This window comes from Myiozetetes cayanensis, unplaced genomic scaffold (assembly GCF_022539395.1).
Source record: "Myiozetetes cayanensis isolate MyiCay16 unplaced genomic scaffold, myiCay2020 scf10, whole genome shotgun sequence".
Classification (NCBI taxonomy): domain Eukaryota; kingdom Metazoa; phylum Chordata; class Aves; order Passeriformes; family Tyrannidae; genus Myiozetetes; species Myiozetetes cayanensis.
The window spans coordinates 19,539,369-19,556,615 of record NW_026086605.1 but is presented as its reverse complement, the minus strand read 5'-3'; the positions used below and the strand labels follow the sequence as shown (position 1 = coordinate 19,556,615).

The following is a 17,247-nucleotide window of genomic DNA, read 5'->3' as shown; positions in this document are numbered from 1 at the left end:
TGCGAGGCAGTAATTAGAACTTACTTTGCATGTGTTTGTCACACTAACGGAATCTTTTCCTCTCCTTCTAGGCAGCACCAATGCAGGGAAGACGGTGGCTTCAGGACTTTGCAGGACATTAATGGGAGAGGTGCTTTCTGGTCCATAACAGGATACAGAAGATGAAGGCCATAAACCAGAGTGCAAGGAAGCTCCTTGCACACACGTGGCAGAAGGGAGGCTTAGAGAAAACTTCTTTGTAAAAACACACCTGCAAAGGCAGTACTCTCTACTGCAGTTGCTGCTCTGCTTCCAGGGCTGGGACCATGCATCAACAGACACCTCCCAGGAGATTGCAGAGCCCCTGAGTGCACTACCCCCATTCTAGGACTTTAAAGCAGTTGGCTGTGTTCAAGGTCAGCTTGCTCACTGGTAGGAACTGTTGCAAACAAAAGCAGCAGCAGTCTCGGCACAGGCTTGCCCCTCCTTTCAAGAACTGCTTTGACACTGAAGGTGTCCCACTTCAGCCCCAGCTGTGTTAGACTGCCCCTGCACTGCAGCTGTGTCTCATACCTCCTCAGCCCTGGCCTGATTCTGACCTGTTGGTTTCACCTTGGACTTGATTAACGACTCCAAATTTCCCTGAGCTGAGTATGACCCTAATCACCAAGGAGGTGAACCAGTGCATCAGTCTAAAAGCCCATGAGCTTCCCTTTCCACAGTAAAGATCCTGCAGCCATGATTTACAAGGATTAAGGGACTTCTCCTTAGAAAAATCTCACTTTTCAAGGAAGAGGGAAATGGGGAGAAAAAAAATAAAAGAAGAAAAGTACTAAGGAACTTAAGATACTAAAAGAAAAAGAAAAAAAACCCACTAAAAGTACAAGTGAGAAATCTTGGGAGACTGATTTTTCAAATGACAGAGTTCTCATCCCCATTTCTCTTCTGTACAACCTGAGACACTTCTCAGCTTTGTGGTGCCAGCTGTGTATGCTACCCAAGAGGCAAGTGCACAACAGGAAGGCTACAGGATCAGTCACGATAGCAGACCACTAAGTTCAGTGGAACAGAAGCAAGTGTGTTCAGAGATGATGATCCAGCAGGTGAACAAGGAAGAGTGAACACCCATGGTCACAGAAGACTTTATGCACTTGTCTTTCCTACTCCCTTCACATTTACCTTGTCCTCCAAGAGCATGAGGAGAGAATGCCAATTGGGGTAGCCCAGGCTCAGACATGTGTCTCTCTCTCCCTCCACCACCCCCAATATCTCTCCTGTCTATTCAACTCTTGTACGTTTTACTATGCTAGACACTCGATCAGATTTAGCCAACATTTCACCAATGGTTAGTCGTCAAGATTGCTGTACAGATAACATTACCATAAAATAACCTGTGTCTTTATTAGGTAGAGAGGACTTCACCACCCAAGGCTGCTAAGAGAGGAAGCTTCCCTCCAAATCTCCTTGACAAGAGTTCATTAGACCTCACTTTGTAGTTTGCTCCATCACTTCTTCAGTGACCAGAGCATAGTGACACCACTCAGGTTAGCAGGGAAGAGAATTTTTTCCTCCCCACCAACACTTGTTAATGGGACTCAAGGATACCATCTTATTCCCACTTTCCTTTCACACTTACGGACTAAGTAGGTATGGAGAAAGTTGTGAAGACACACAATAATGTTTCGAAGGTAGTTGTGGAGACCAGCAGCTTTCACCAGTAAAGACGACAACTGGAACTGTTAGAAAGACTGAAGGTAGCTTTATACACACAGGTCCTTATACAGCTCTTCTATACAGCCACACACAAAATAAAAACCACACAGTTCTGTTGTTCAACATTGGTTGTATTTAAGAACTACACTTCAGAAGGTACCGTGTGTTTGTCACACCCCACCCCCTGCACACACACCCCTAGCAGAGAACACAAAGCTTCCCAATACCATGGCAAGGGGCATTGAAAGCACAAGGTGAAAAGGGAAGGGGGGGAGTCAGTCCATCAGTGCATTGTAAATGAGCTTTCACAAAGTCAAGTGCAGCAAAAACCTGTTCAGACACTTTAAAAGTTAGACCTTTGGCAAATAAAAAAAAAAAGGATCCTAAAAGTTCTGCAAGTACCATTCTCTCTCCACATGGGATATGAACTCCCACCCTGAGCTTCAAGAGTTGATGGTGTCTAAGCAGTACTGAGAACTACCATGTGCTGAATAAATAGCAAAGAGATGGGATTTAGTTTGAGCATCTTTCAACCAAGGGCATGTGACCAAGATTCCTGGGAAGACCTTGCTTTTGGCCAGTCAGCGTTCTTCCCACTTACCCAAAGGCCAAGCGTTGATAAGTATCCAGCTGAGTGACCTTCGTCTGGATCTGATCACAGCTCTGGAGAGTCTGCAACACGGCAGTCAGAATACTCAGTCACACAGATACATTTCTTGAACAAGGACCCTGTAGCTGCCAATTACACTTCATTTGTTGTGACCAGTAAAGCAGCCAGAAAACTTTCCCCAGGACCTCCTGTTTGAGAAGCCTTCCATCTTTATGAAAAAAAAGCCCACTGCAAGTGGTGCTTGAACTGTCCCAGCAAAAGATGGGACCTGAAGCCAAAGATGGAGCACTTCTTGAGCAGCCTGTTCTCAACACTTTTATCAGAATCCCAAGTCAGAACAAGCCCAGAAGAACAACAGGGGAAACACTGGGAAGTCTCAACAGAACAAATTCTCTACTATTTTTTTGGGATGAGATATATGGGCTATGAAACAGTTTCACCCACCTCTAGCTCCATTACAACCGCATTAAACATACAAGACCTTTGCACCACTCCCCCAAACCAGGGACAGCAGTGCAGCACACCTCAGGGAATAAAAAGCCAGTCTCCATATGAGCCAAAGGTTTCTGCATGGAAGGAGAGGAGGAAAGCAAAATTATTTTCCAGGGTAATTACTGAGGACTCTTATCGTGGTTCGTGTGCCCTGGTCTTGTCACTTCCCAACCTGCCATGTCAAGTCCCGGAACACAGAGAGATCAAGATAAACTTAATCACATTTAAACAGAAAGCCCTGAACTCTGTCACATGACTGTACAGGGAAGGGAACCACACACTGGCATGGATTTAACTGATGGACAGGAGCCACACAACATCACACAAACACGCACACCTGTGCGCAGCCACACACACTTGAGTTCTTGCAGTTTCGGTAAAAAGGGCACTTTCCTGTTTTAGTCCGAGGAGCCAGCACCCCTGGAGGGGAGAAGTGAAGCTCTGTACCTATCTGACACTGTGTTTTGACAGTCGAGCTTGGCACCCCTGGGGAATTTAATTTAAAAATGTGCCTTAATCATTCAAGACTTGGAGAGTGCCCTGGCATTTATGCATCTCCCTTCATAATGCTACATCTCCTTTTAACCACACTGCAGCCTCAGAAGAGCAGGAGAGAAGCCTTCACTCCCCAGAGAAAGCTGTAAGAAGGGAGATTTTTCTACTCATGGAAGACAGATGTTATTTGGAGAGCAGAGGATTTGGTGCTCACACACTAGATAAATTGATTCTGATCTCTACCCTGTACTACATCCAAAGCATAGATGTCTTAGGTTGAAGAAACTGAATCATTTGTCCAGTTGCTCAACACACGCAGGCCATCTTACAGGTTAGTTTCCATTATACAAAAAGGTGCCAGAGTCGAGCATGGACAAGTCCTCTAAAAACAGAGGACTGCGAAACCTATCACTTCCCACCTTATATCCACTGCAGGCACCAACACATAAACCCAGCCAGGAGGTCCAAACTCCCTGAGGCTGAGGAAAGAATATCACTCCTGGTTATCCTCCAAGCTCTTCTTCAAATGCCTGAAAATCCTGAAGTAACACATCCAAGTGCCAGAAGCCATGCTCCTTGTTGTGGCAAACAGGGCAGAGGGAGAAAAAAAAAAACAAGTTAGTGAGCATGAATCCAGCTTCCAATAAGTGCAGACTCTTTCCTGGGAGGTTCAGTTAGATGAGAGTGGAGGATGAATGGGGTACTAATGGTTTTGCAGTTCCAGTAGCCCCCTTTATTGTAGTGGGGCCGGGATAGGCCAGGAAACCCATCAGTCTGTTAAGTGCTGCGTGCAATACTAGCGCTCAGAATCTTCCATGGCTCGTGAACAAAGCAGCTCCAACATCAGTCACCCGGGCAGCCAGGCATTAGTCATACCGTCCCTTAATCATCATATTCAACAAGGGACCCACCTGTTCAAAGCAAAAACAGGTCATTAGCCAGGACAGTTACACAGAAATGGCAGTTGCAGAACCCAAGGGATGCCAAATCACTTTGGAAGTATTTTCTAGATAAAACACTGGGGTACCCATGAGAACATTCTTAAATACTCTACCAAAATTGCAGGATTCTCTGTCAATGCCCAACTTCAGTTGTCACCAAAACATTCCATCCAGGGTGGAAACACGTTTGAAACATTTTCACTTCCCAACCTAGATTTGTGATTTCTCAGTAGATGCTATTAAAAGGAGCCAATAGTCATCAGTCTCTTTTTGCAGGGCAGAGAAGGAACATTCTTACTCACTGGATCCTCTCTGGTCCTTGGGGTCACTTCAAAGGGGGGCTAGGACTGATGATTTTGCTAAGGTTTTGTTTTCAGTCAAGACCACTCCCATGTCTTGCACTGCCTGATCATGGAGGGAAGTTCTGCATGCAGTGGCAGTAAAATAATCTGAGGGGAGAGGCTAAAGGAGCTCCTGCACAGTGGTAAGGGTTACAGACCACGAAACATTTCTATCCACATCCTGTATTTCCATTTTCAGATCAACAGACCTTCAAAGTCATACTCTAAATACTTCAATCTGGGTTTTTTTATATACCCATTGGTTAAAATTGCGAACAATTCACAGATGAGCATGACATGGGTTAAAGAGGAAGCATGTGACTTAATAGGGGAGATTTCTATATTTAAGAGATTTGGATTCAACAGGTAAAACAGGTGTTTGTGGGTTTTTTTGGCAAATATTGGGTATTATTGATGTTGCACAGAAGGCTAAGGAGAGTTCAGAAACAACACTTTCCTGGCAGTACACAAATTCTTCCCCACATACAAGAACAACTCCTTCATTGGTTGTAGTGGTCCTTTCCAGAATTATAATTTCAATAGCTTGCCTTTTTGTAAGCAAAGGACCTTCTGAAGACTTCAGGAAAACCATTCACAGCAAAAGAACAATCCTGCTTTCTCCTACCTTCATTCTGACACCTGCAGTGTCAAGTAGCTTGACATCTTGAGTTTTGCATTAAGCCTTAACAATTTTAACAGCAGTGACCACATGGTTCTTTTTCATACCTCTTGTGGATTTCCTAAGGCTTCTCCCAGCATCTTCTCAATGTTCCTCATTATGGCCACTTTCTGATGAGCCTTTAATGGATACTCAATTCTCTTTGGGGTTGGGGCGCCCTGAAATATCAAAAAGAGCTCATTTGCATGCTTCCTGAATTGGCAGATTATTACACCTTTTCCTATTCAACCAGTTCTTCACACACAACTCAAAAAAGGAGCTTTCAACTTTAAAGCAAAGGACTTGGTGCCGTGAAGTTCTCATATTGATAATGCATGCCAATACATCTCTACCTAAAAAATCCTCTGGGATGGAGTTATCCAAGCTGTGCAGGAAGTGGCTTATACTCACCTTGTACCAGAAGTTCACAGTGATGGTAATCCCCCCATTCAGGAGAGACTCAATGTGGTGCCACCTGCATGGAAATCACACAAAAAAAGAAAAGAAACTATCGCTGTAGCTTACAGTGAAATACCTTGGGTGGATGACTTGAGACAGCACTAGACAAGCCTTGCCCTATACCTCCAGCATCAAAACCCCAGAACTTCTGGAAAGCTCTCCTTATTTAAATATAGACCCTTTTCTCACACACAATAGTGGAGTAGATGTACAATAACACGGTGTCAGGAGAATTACTACTCCCATCCAACAGACAAGAATTAGAAGCGGATTGGCCCAAGATATCACAGAAAATACCACAGCTGCTGGAGAAGTCAAAACAAAATACTCAAGAGTCAACACAACACTTGAAGTGGAAAAACTTTTAAACCTCTGTGTTTTGGTCACTGTGCAGTCCTGCCATCCTTCTTACCAGTACATGGGTATGTACAGCACATCCCCCGGACCCACCACCGTCTCGTAGCCAACCACGTTCCGGAAGTTTGGAAACTTCTCATAGTCAGGATTGTCAAAGTCCACCTAACAGAAGAAAACATTAAGAAACTCAGAAGAACTTCCTGCAGTGACAGGCTGTCAGTGTCAAATCACCCTGATCTTCTTTAAGTGGCTTTTACATTCCTATTTGTATCTTAACTTCACTGTGAGGTAGGAGTCCTGCAATTTGGCTGCCAGCAAACCTGTGTTTGACCAAGTGATCAATGAAACAGAGCAGAGAAGGTGGCAACTGCAGCCCAGTTGTGCTATCAGTAAGAAGATATTTATGGCCCTAGCACTTGCAAGTCAGGACCAGACACAAACAGGGACACTACTTGTCCTTCCATCTGTTCTCAGTGTATTCACCAGTTAACAGATCTGAACACAGGTTTTGCAAAAGCTCAGCAAGTGGGTTGCAGCTTTAACTCCAGTGCAGCTTCCTCCCACCTAGAATCTTTACAACTGCCCTTTTCTGGCATGGAGCAGAGAACAAATCTGCTACTCTCACCTGGCTCTGTCTGTCGCACGGATGGTGCACAGGATAAGGGTAGAGGCATTCAAACTGATCAGGAGGGAACAGGATACACCTCTTGTAACCCTTAATCTGAGCAAAGAAGTTCTGCTGCTCATCATAATGAGCTGGTGTCACATTCCCTACACAGAGAGAAAAGATGATAATCAAGACACTCTCATGTACAGGTATGAAAGAGAGAGAAGCATGTTATATTCCTTGCTAAAGACAGAAAATACACTCCCACATATTCAGAAAACTGAACAAGGAAAATGACTACAGGAATGTTACAAACTGATCACTATATCAGTCAACCTTTATTGAGCAGTTGCTACTCCACTTAATTTCCATTCTAAATCCATACTCAGCAACTTATGCTCTACAGGATTTGGGTTTCCAGCTTGTTTCAATGAACAGCAGATGGTGAATGTTGATGGGAAGCTTTTTCATAAAACACTGTTTAAATGACAAGTTGTGGAATGGACTTTCAAAAGTTATTAGTCTAGAGAAAAGCAGTTTAACAGTCTGATTTTAAAGAAGTCTTGGTAGTTTTTTAAGAAAACAAGTAAACAAATCTCTGTCACTGGGGCTCCAATAGCACCCCCTCAGTCTGATTAACTGTGCTTGACTGTCACCACTAAATCGTAAATTTAATCAAATCTTTAAATACAGTGGGGCATTTTGTACCCCTCACAACTGTTTTTCAGCTATTTGCCACTCAGATATTACTCTCTTGGCCTGTAAGAACTAAGATAACACTTAACCCTATAGCTTCATTAAATAGATCATACAGTCACATGCTCCTGTAAAGACATTCCCTTTTCTAGCACACGCTGGTTCAAGACAATTCCTTGGTTCTTGTGCATAGCCTGATTTAGGAAGTAAGTGCTGTATGGAAGTGCTGGTGCAGTGCTTTTACGTGAAGTTCTCTTCTCTCAGCTAGTAAAACAAGTGGCAAGGATAAACTATTGTAAGTTGAGTATGATTTGTTGCAAAGGGGAAAAACATCTAAGTTGTGTTATTGAACATTGTAATTGGATGTGATGGCAACATTAATTATAGGCCATCCCACTTCACAAAGCTGTGTGCATTCCTTGCCCAAATACTGAGATTATTTTCTGAAAGAATGTTCTCCTTGACAACAGTGTAGTAGCACCTCTGTCTTCTAAGGCACCTGCCCATGAGTCAGGCTCCATACAGATTTGGAATTCTATTCTATTCAGATATTTTTAGAATTTACCCATCTTCAAGTTCCCCAGTGCTCACTAACAAGCTTCCAAGAAAAAATTCAGATCTTAATCAAAAGAGAACTTCTCCTCCCAGCTCAAATAAGAGAAAAGGCTTCACAAAATAATAAAATTTCCTCCTGGGCAGACATTGGACACACTAAGAAAAGCCCAGAAGATTAACTCTGCTCAGCTTGCAAACCCTTTTGCATTCTGAATCTGCAGACTCTGAGCTTTTTAAATCTGTATGTTTTGAAGCATGCAAACAGTACACAGGTCCCAGAATATGATTAGCAGTTACTGGAAACACAGTCCTACCAGCATCACCCAGAGCCTTTCCATAAGCAGATTACATCCAGGCATTCATAGTACATCCCTGGGGAAATACAGGCTATTCCTTTTGTTGTTTCCTCTTTATAACCCAAGTTGTTATAGAGTCCCCTCACAACCCAAAGATTTAAACTGCCCTCTCTGAAGGAACATCCAGAAACTAAAGGGAAATCCATTTGAAAAACCTTCTGGAACCTAAATACAGAACTGCTGACCAAATCTTCTCCCCTTCTCCTCCAGTCTGAGGAAGCTGTTTACCTTCCATGCCAATAAGAAGCAAGTTAGAAGTCAGTTGGCCCCAGCCACGTTTCCCTTGCTGCTTGTTAATCCAGTTCCAGTTGAAGCCAAGGAAATCCACCACAATCTTCCTTCCAACTGTGTCGTTCAGGGTTTGCTGCAGATATAACCTGTAATTTAGAGAAATTTTAGCCGAAATCAAGTATTAAGCTTTGTCATGGATGTACCTTGTCTCTTCAGAAAGATTTCAAAACAAAGACATAATTCCTAGAGATTCTGTTCTATCACTACACACCATAAACAACTGTGGAAGGAAACAGTTTCAAAAAGTCCCCAAACTTTGTTAAAAGATTTCCTGGTACAGAAGAGAACAGAACTCAGTTCTGCTTGAACAACCAAGGGGAAAAGGTAATTTTAATCAAGAGCAACCCTCTCGCAGTGCAGGAGGAGGAAACTCTAAACAGACTGGCCATTATCAAATATCAGATATGCTCGTGACTAATCCCTAGGCAAATGCCACCTCTCTAACTCACCCACAGTATCAGTTTCCTCTTCTAGTAGAAGTAGATAAGGGCAAAAAAGGGCTCAGGAAAGCCTGCACCTTTCAGCATCAAGTTACTTTAAAGCCACACTTACATTTAGACACAAACATACCAACAATGACAGTACTGCAGACTGCTGTCCGCAGTGCTGGAAGAAATATGTATTTTTAAGCACAAGGACTGCCTTCTCTCTTGGAAAAAGCACACCCAAAGCTGAGAGAGAAGAGAAAGGCAGAGATGACAAGTGGACATGGACGCAGTATTGCTTCCAATTAAGACACAATTAAGCATCCCTAAGTCCTTTTAGAGGGCTGGTGACTGACAAAGGTTTAACTAAAGGTTTAAGTACAGCTGCTGATAGTTACACTCAATATCCACATGAAGCTCCTCTCAGTAACTTACAACTCTGTTAATGGTACATGGCATCACCACCAAAAAATACACAACACAACACAACTTTGCCTCAGGTTTTCCAAAGCAGGTTAGCACCAACTGCTGTGGGATTCTGTGGAAAAGCCTGAGTGCCGTAGCCTGTACCTTTTTATCAGATTACTAAGCTCCTCTATCAATACAAGAGTCTGCCAAAAGAAACCTGCAGCTTAATTCCTTCTCTATTCAAATCCTGCCCTGGACAGAGAAGAAAAAAATAAACTCCCACAGCCAGCGAGAGGTATGACTTTTTTAATCAGGTAACAAGGCTGCCGTCAACCAACAGCCCTGCAGGTAAAGCAGGACTATTAAAAACAAACAAAAAGCTTAAAAAGTTTGAGAGGATTTAATCATCAACACTCACTGAAGAGCAACTTACCCCTACTTAGACCTGAAGAAATGGACAAACCTCCACACTCCATGTATCACTTACCTCTCAGAACTCCCTTTTTGTTGTATTTCCTTGAGTCTGTCCACAAACTCAGCAAACTTCATCTCTTCCCTGCTCGACTTGGGTTTGAAGTTCTTAAAATTGGCCATCTTCTTCTCATCGTAGTACAGAAACTTGTGTGTGCTGGCACTGTACACTGAGAAGTCCCCACTGCCAATGTTTTCCTGGAGGTAGTCCAGGTCCCATTTCAGAGCAGGATAAACCAGATTCGTGTCTGTCAGCACCACGGGCTCCTGGAGAGAAATAGGAAGTTTATTGATTCAAGGACCTCTTGAACTTGAGAACAGTCATGTTCATTACTGCACCCACACAAACTCTCTTTGAAAAGGGGGAACTGGAAAAGGCACGTGGAGCAATCAGATCCCTTGTCCTGGGGAGAAAAACAAGCAAGGCACGATAGGAAGTTTTAAGAAAATGGTGGCCTGGAATTACAGTGAGCTCCTGGTAGCAATGGGACAGATTCCACTACCTACTGAGCTAATCCCTATCACAGAGGTTACACAAACACGAGCTGGGAACACTTTTAGGCCTGCCTGGTCCTGCCACGTAGCCAGGAGACACAGTGGACTCTGTCTGGTCCCTTCCAGCCTCAGCGGTGAGAAGGTCTTTACAAACACATACCTTTGCATCCAGAAACACAAACAGCACTTGTCTCAGACACAAACAACCTTCAGTCATCAAAAAACTGACACTACCCCATCTCCTCTACAGCAAAAACACCCTCCATGACAAAAGGAAGACAAAGGACACCACTCATCTCGTCATCTATCAGCAAGGAACGGCAGCGCCGTGTTCCCAAGCCGTGCGTGCCCAACATCCCTTCTTGCAGAGCTCCCTTGAACATCCAGCCGGGATCTCACCAACGCGAGACTGAGCTGGTCCCGGACCGACATCAGAGCTGCCACCCGCACTCAGAAAACAACCAACACGTGCCCGTGGTTTTACACAATGTTCCCACAGCTTCCATCCCGAAAACAAAGCGCTTAAAGCAAACGTTTCCTGCAAATGTCACAACTCAGCGCCGAAGGAAAACACCCGCTACGGCAAAGCGGAGCGGGACAGCGGCGGCGACCCCCGCGCGGTACGCCGGGGGGACAGGGCCAGGGCTCCCCGCACCTCGTTCTCGATGAGCTCCTCGGCGCGGGGGTCGCTGTGGCTCAGCCGCGGGATGGGCCGCGTCTCGAACGAGTAGCGGCGGAACTGCGAGTCGCTCCAGCCAGGCCCTGTCGCCACCGCCGGGCACTCCCGGCAGCTCGTGGCTGCTGCCGCCGAGGAGGAGGAGGAGGAGGAGGACGAGGGGGGGGAAGAAGAGGACGCAGAGGAGGAGGAGGACGAGGAGGAGGAGGACGAGGCCGCCGCCATCGCCGCCTCCGCCGGACAGCCCGGAGCAGCCAGCCGGAAGCGGAAGCTGCGCGCCCATGGCAACGCCGGAAGCGGGGGAACGGGGGAGCACCATCGAGAGCGCGGGACGGAGCGGCGGCGGCTGCGGCGTCAGCGCCCCCGCGCGGGGAGGTCGGGGGCGGCTCCGCTGCTCTCCGCGTCCCGGCACTTCCCAAGGATTTTGGGTATCTTTGGGGGCCGCGAGCACAGGCGGGAAAAGACCCACCGCGAAAAACAGAGGGGATCGTCTGGGAAGCCTCGGTGCCGGGCCCCGCATGCCTTCAGCCGGCAGACCCTTCCCCTCAAAGGCTGCGGGCTGGGCGGGATCGCTGCTCCTTGGGCATTTCTATTTCCCCGATGGAAACAGCGCACTGCCCGCTTCCTCTGCCTGCCTGCGGGAATTGCAGGGCGGAGTTCTGCGCCTCAAAACGAGAAGTTTAATTAACACGTACTGCCAAAAAATATACGTAACACTGCCCAGTGCAACCAACATCCAACTTCCAGTGGTGACTACATTGTTTTAGGAAGATTTCATGAGCTGTGTGACTGGGGCTGGAGCTGCTATTTTCTTATTGAACGTTTATCATGTGAGAGAAAGTCTACATTTGGCTTTTAATCTGCGAACAGCAAGAACGATGATTACACTTTCCCAAGAATACGTGCGACATTAGGCATCAGCTCTTGGGAAAATTTCAGTCCATGTCAGTCAGTGCTTTTCATCTTACAGAAGCTGGGATTTGTTGTTGTGGCTGCCTAGAACTTTGCCTTCATGAGAATGATGCAGTTGATTTCCCTCTGTCCTTCCAAAATTTATTAATATGCTTGGTTTCTAGGAAAATGAATGTCCCTTCACCCTCTAAGTCTAAAGCACTTCTGCTGTACGGGTTAACAAAAATTTTTTATAATGTATTTGCAAACATATTAGAGTGCTTTGGAAACGTGAACCATGTCTGTGGAAAACTCAAACGTAAGTCAGAAAATAAATACCCAGCGGTGAAGAGCTGATGTGAGAGGCAGCAAACCACAATCCAAGCCTGCAGAGAGGCCTGAGCCCAGGTCGAAGAGAAGCGAAAGTCCCTACTTCCAGCACTGTCCCCACACTCTTGTCCCCAGAGTGCCAAGTGCTGCAGGACCGGGACTGGCACCGAATGCTGCTCTACAGGAAACAGCAGCAGCATCTGCACTGGAGGGTGGGGCTCTGGGTTAAAGACTTTATTGGATAACCAGCTGAGTAACTTCACTGCATACTTGGTTGCAAGGGAGTTGGCTGAATTAAGATACCGTTCCCAAAATGAAATGACTAGGCCTTTCTTGGGAATAAGGGAAAGGATCCTGTTCTAGTAGGCAACTAGAACAGGAGGCCCCACCTTAAGGCATGCTGTATCTCAAGTATATTTTTGTGGTTCATCACTATCTTCATTCAGTTAGAAGGTTTACAATTAATGGTGTTATTAGAAGGAATGGCTTTAGTGACAAATTGTCTGTGGTAGTTTTTGAGCTGCAAAGGTTTATAATGTAAATCGTTATAGAGACATTACCCATTATGGCTGATGTGAATAACTGAAGGAAAATGAGTTCAACTACCAAAGAGTTTACATAATGAAGTAAACTACAAAATCCTTTTATGTTCATATTGATTTTATTTACAATAATACATTGCTTACGTTTGAGGAATCTCCTTGCTAAATTAACGTGCCATTTCAGCTGTCTGCCTTTTCCAGGCTCCATGGAGATAAGGCGATTACATTTGGATATTAACTTTAATAACATTGATACCGATACAAAAAAGGCAATTCACATAACGCCACCAGCCACGGCATCGATCCCATCGAGCATCGACCCGGCTGCTCCACAGGAGGCTGCCCCGCGTCTGGAACGCAGTGCCTGTCATAAATCCCCATTACTCCGCTTCAGACGACGGCAGGAAGGCGAAATATCGCACCAATGCCCTTTCCGTCCATTAGCGCTTGCGTCAATATCATAATAACAGCGGCTGATTAATTAACGCCCCGGACGGGCATTGGGAGCCGCGGCCAAGGCGGGGCGGGGCGGCCCCGCCCACAAACAAGCTCCGCCCATCACAGTGGCTCCGCCCCTCCGTGTTGGCCCCGCCCCGCTGGCTCCCCCCGCCCCTCAGTCCCTGAGGCGCAGCGGCCGCGCCTGCGCGCTGCGGCGGTGATGGCGGGCGCGCTGCGCGGTGTCCTCAGTGCCCGGGCGGCCGCGGCGCTCAGGGCGGCCCGGGCCGCTGTGGCGGCGCCGCCGGGGGCGCGGGCCGGTGAGAGGGGAGGCGGGGGCGAGGGCTCTCGGCCGGCGGCTGGGCCGTGCCTCTGGGGCGGCGGGGCCGGTGTCTGCGGGTCCGGGGCGGGAGGGCGGTGCGACCTCCCCGGGCTGGCGGCGGCCGCCGGCGGGGCCCGCGCCCACCCTGCCGCGTTCCTCTCCCGCAGCCTCGGAGATGTCCAAGGACATGCTGCCCGGGCCGTACCCGCGCACCCCGGAGGAGCGGGCAGCCGCCGCGAAGAAGTACAACATGCGGGTGGAGGACTATCAGCCCTACCCCGACGACGGCTTCGGGTGAGCGGGGTGGCCCTCCCGGCTTTGCGCGGAGGTGCTGCAGGCTGGTAGTCCCTGGTGAATGCCTGCCCGTGCTGTGAGCTTAGAGCTTTGAAGACACAACAGTGTTTCAGAAAGGGAACAAATGGAATGAGTTGGAGGCCTGTGTGAATAAAGTACGAGAGACTTCATGTGTTGTTGTAGTGCAGGGCTAACCCATCTCTAGAATAAAGATTTCAGAGGTTTAAATGTCAGGAATACTTTGACATGTGCCAAAACAACCAGCATTCCATATTTCAGTCAAGCTTGCAATTTCACCTAGTATAGCCCAAAAAGGCCACTTTGAGGAATGCCATTTGTTCCAGTGACTGGTATCAAAGTGATGATTGTTGTGCTAGTTGCTTTAATGCATTTTAAAAATGTTTATACATAAAAGCTATTAAAACAAAGTCATATTTAATTATTCTGTTTCTATAGGCCTATCCTATAGTGTTTCCTACAAAATGTATCTAAATTAGTACAGATTTCTTGTATGTTTGCTGTTTTGTTTGTTTCTCACAGGTATGGTGACTATCCCATGCTCCCTAATAAGTCTCATCATGAGAGAGACCCCTGGTACCAGTGGGACCAGCCAGACATGAGGCATAACTGGGGAGAGCCGGTAGGAACGCTAGTAGCATGTCTCAAGTCGCTCACTAATGCAGCTGTTAATACATGCACATGTTGTTAATGTTTTCAGTTGAACTCTGTGTAATTGCATCACCAGTGCAGGTGTGTGTTGCCTGTGCAGGCAGGGACAGTCAGTTCGAGGGAAGCTTAGGCTGTGGCCATCAGGGTAAATAATTTGGAAGTGCTGAGGACAGTTAACAGCTTATGAGGAGGGAGACTTTACAAACTTAACTTTCACTGTAGGAATAAGAAAGTCTCATCCATTTTATTTGCCTGATCTGACTCAGTACAAGAGCCTGGTTCAGAATTGTTTAGCAAAGAATCCATCATTTGAATAAAGTCCTTTTAGTACAGTGGAAGTAGCTGTATTGCTGTTTTATTACTCCAGGGATGTTTTGAGGTAGAATACAAATAAGAATGTTCTCTCTAAAGAAAGTTTGCAAGATGTCCTTAAGACAAATATGAATAAAGCACCTTATATTAACATTCAGAATCTAAGTTTCTCAAATTCCTTGTCAGGAGTAATTCTTCTCTTAGTGCATGTTCTTTTTGTGAATGACTGCAACCTGACTGGGATTACTGAGCTTGGTAATTGACTTGAGATCTCTTTATTAAAAGCAGAGTTTATGTAAGTACATGTTCACAGTGTATCATAGTATGAACATGCCAGAGCATTTCGACATGAGTACTGTGGCAAAGTGCATGTTGTAATGACTGTAAAAGCATATGGGAAAAAAACCCTGTGTTGATTCTGTGTTGTTGTAGTGCTTGCTATAGGAAGGCTTGTATACGAGCCCTTGCACGTGAGGTTAGCAGTGGGGAGCCAGGAGAAATACACTGGTGCATTCCAGCTCTCAGCAGATGCCTCTGTTTAGGCAACTTTGATTTCTGCTCAGTCTGGCTCTCTGGGTTTGGTAGCAAATGGCTCTATGGGAGGTAAGGCTGGGAATCTGGAGGCAGTACTTGAGCTGTAAATTAATACATTCTCTGCATTCATTAATGGGAAAGGAGACTATAGGCAGAACATGCTTGGCACTTTCCTAGGTATACTTGAAGGCAGAAGCTTAAACGTTCTTCTGCTTCCATCAGGAAGGGCATTAGCTTGTTACAGCCTAACTTGTTACCAGTTTTCCTGGAGTAACAGCTGCAGGTGCTCTACCTAATTGGAGGAACCAGCTTCCTTCCAAGGGTCAGGTAGTTGCTTCTTTGTTTGAAATAACACTGCTACTTCTGTTTGGATATGTCACTGGGCTTCTGTAAATTATGGTTTTGATTTCTGCCATGTTTTTCCAGTGGTGCTGGGGAGCAAAGCTGAGGTGGAATGATTACTTGTAGAAATAAAAGCTGCTGCTATCCTGTAATTAAGCATGTTGCCTGGTATAAGCATGGGATGAAATTTGGACTATTTTGAGTTTTGCTGTAAGCAACAATTTGTTGTGACTGTAGGTGAATCACTTACCTCCTGTGAGGTTTTATCTCCACTTTCGAGGTAGAGAAGAAGCAGCTTCTGGCAGTTTTGTGAATGCTGTAATGAACTACTTCCCTTAAGAAAAGCATCTTGGCCACTGTTGGTAAATGTGCAGTGGTTCTCCTTTGTTTTTCAGATGCACTGGGACTTTGACATGTACATTCGGAACCGGGTAGATACATCCCCCACAGTAGTTCCCTGGCATACCATGCGCAAACACTTCCTTATCTTTTTGAGTACCATGCTGATCATGTTTGGCATTGGAGAGATCTATCCATCTTACAGGCCTGTGGTGAGTGAAACCCAAGGGTAGAGGGAGGAAAAGTAGCTGTGTTTCTTGTCACTGCCAGTGCCCAGAGAAGTGGTTTGTCTGAAGCTCAGTGGTGGATGTGAATGCAAAACCCTACTGCTGTCAGGGGCTGGGCCAAGGGATGTTCTGTAGCCTCATCTAACCTGAGTGGTTCTCTTGGCTGGCTTGGTTCATCTTACAGATTCTGTTTCATAGTGAGCAGGTCCTCTTCAGAGGGAATTAATTTTAAGCTATGCTTCTCACAGTATCTTTTCTTTGGTCTAGGTATTCTCCTTTCCTGTGTGCATCTGCTTAAGTGAGATGCTCTCTTCTCTTGCCCTTTTTTTTTAGTTATATCTCATGATTTGTATCGTTTGGAAAATGCAGCCTTGAAAAATGTATCTGAATACACAAACAGCTTTTGCAATATATTGCCCTCATGCTGTGAGATGAACTGTTGATTAAATGCAATACTACCTTGATGTTTCTACTCAAGGACATGGGTTTATACAAAGAACTCCCATTTCTGAATTTACTTTCCTCATGCTCTAATATTCTGGTTGAAGCACTTAAGAAACAGAAATTCAAGTTGTAAATGGCAAGCCTTGATTTGAGTGGGGGTGGGATGGGATGAGACATTTGCCTTGTACCTCCTAATTTGCTTGGTGAATGTGGTGAATTTGCCACTCTTTATCTCTCTTTGTAGGGACCGAAGCAATATCCCTTCAATGACCTGTATCTGGAGAGAGGAGGAGACCCCAATAAAGAGCCACCAGCGGTCGTACACTATGAAATTTGAAAGTTGTTCAAGTGCAATGAGTCCTGTCAGCTCTGCTAGGGATGGAATCTTTGCTAGTGTTCACTGTGGCATATGTTAACACTCGTTCTGCAATGTTCAACCACTAACTGCAGTGAAATACATCAATTGACACCTATTGTGTTAGTTGTCTTCTGTTGGTTTGAGAAGGCTGAATTATAGCTGATGAAATTTTGCCATTTTTCT

General features: G+C 45.7%; 2 protein-coding genes across 2 annotated transcripts; one reads left to right on the top strand and one right to left on the bottom strand.

Annotated features, from left to right (window-relative positions):
- Positions 1–1,716: 1,716 nt before the first annotated feature.
- On the bottom strand, positions 1,717–11,265 carry HIF1AN (hypoxia inducible factor 1 subunit alpha inhibitor). Its single transcript, XM_050305740.1, has 8 exons — positions 11,005–11,265; positions 9,871–10,121; positions 8,488–8,636; positions 6,671–6,816; positions 6,101–6,207; positions 5,641–5,704; positions 5,298–5,408; positions 1,717–4,200 (listed from the first exon to the last, which is right to left on the bottom strand). Exons 1-8 carry the CDS (start codon positions 11,248–11,250, stop codon positions 4,156–4,158), a joined length of 1,119 nt encoding a protein of 372 aa, XP_050161697.1. The 5' UTR covers positions 11,251–11,265; the 3' UTR covers positions 1,717–4,155.
- A 2,141-nt stretch (positions 11,266–13,406) lies between these two features.
- On the top strand, positions 13,407–17,179 carry NDUFB8 (NADH:ubiquinone oxidoreductase subunit B8). Its single transcript, XM_050305752.1, has 5 exons — positions 13,407–13,543; positions 13,713–13,839; positions 14,380–14,479; positions 16,092–16,247; positions 16,951–17,179. The coding sequence occupies exons 1-5, from the start codon at positions 13,447–13,449 to the stop codon at positions 17,041–17,043; spliced, it is 573 nt and encodes a 190-aa protein (XP_050161709.1). The 5' UTR covers positions 13,407–13,446; the 3' UTR covers positions 17,044–17,179.
- Positions 17,180–17,247: the final 68 nt, after the last annotated feature.

What these genes read in the sequence shown, in the direction of transcription:
- HIF1AN (XM_050305740.1), bottom strand. Translation starts at nt 11,250, where the DNA reads ATGGCGGCGGCCTCGTCCTCCTCCTCCTCGTCCTCCTCCTCCTCTGCG. An exon ending in CTGTGAACTTCTGGTACAAG is followed by an intron (nt 5,409 to 5,640) that starts GTGAGTATAAGC and finishes TTGATATTTCAG; the next exon opens with GGCGCCCCAACCCCAAAGAG. An exon ending in CCTTAGGAAATCCACAAGAG is followed by an intron (nt 4,201 to 5,297) that starts GTATGAAAAAGA and finishes TGCTTTGAACAG; the next exon opens with GTGGGTCCCTTGTTGAATAT.
- NDUFB8 (XM_050305752.1), top strand. Translation starts at nt 13,447, where the DNA reads ATGGCGGGCGCGCTGCGCGGTGTCCTCAGTGCCCGGGCGGCCGCGGCG. An exon ending in TACCCCGACGACGGCTTCGG is followed by an intron (nt 13,840 to 14,379) that starts GTGAGCGGGGTG and finishes TGTTTCTCACAG; the next exon opens with GTATGGTGACTATCCCATGC. An exon ending in GGCATAACTGGGGAGAGCCG is followed by an intron (nt 14,480 to 16,091) that starts GTAGGAACGCTA and finishes TTTGTTTTTCAG; the next exon opens with ATGCACTGGGACTTTGACAT.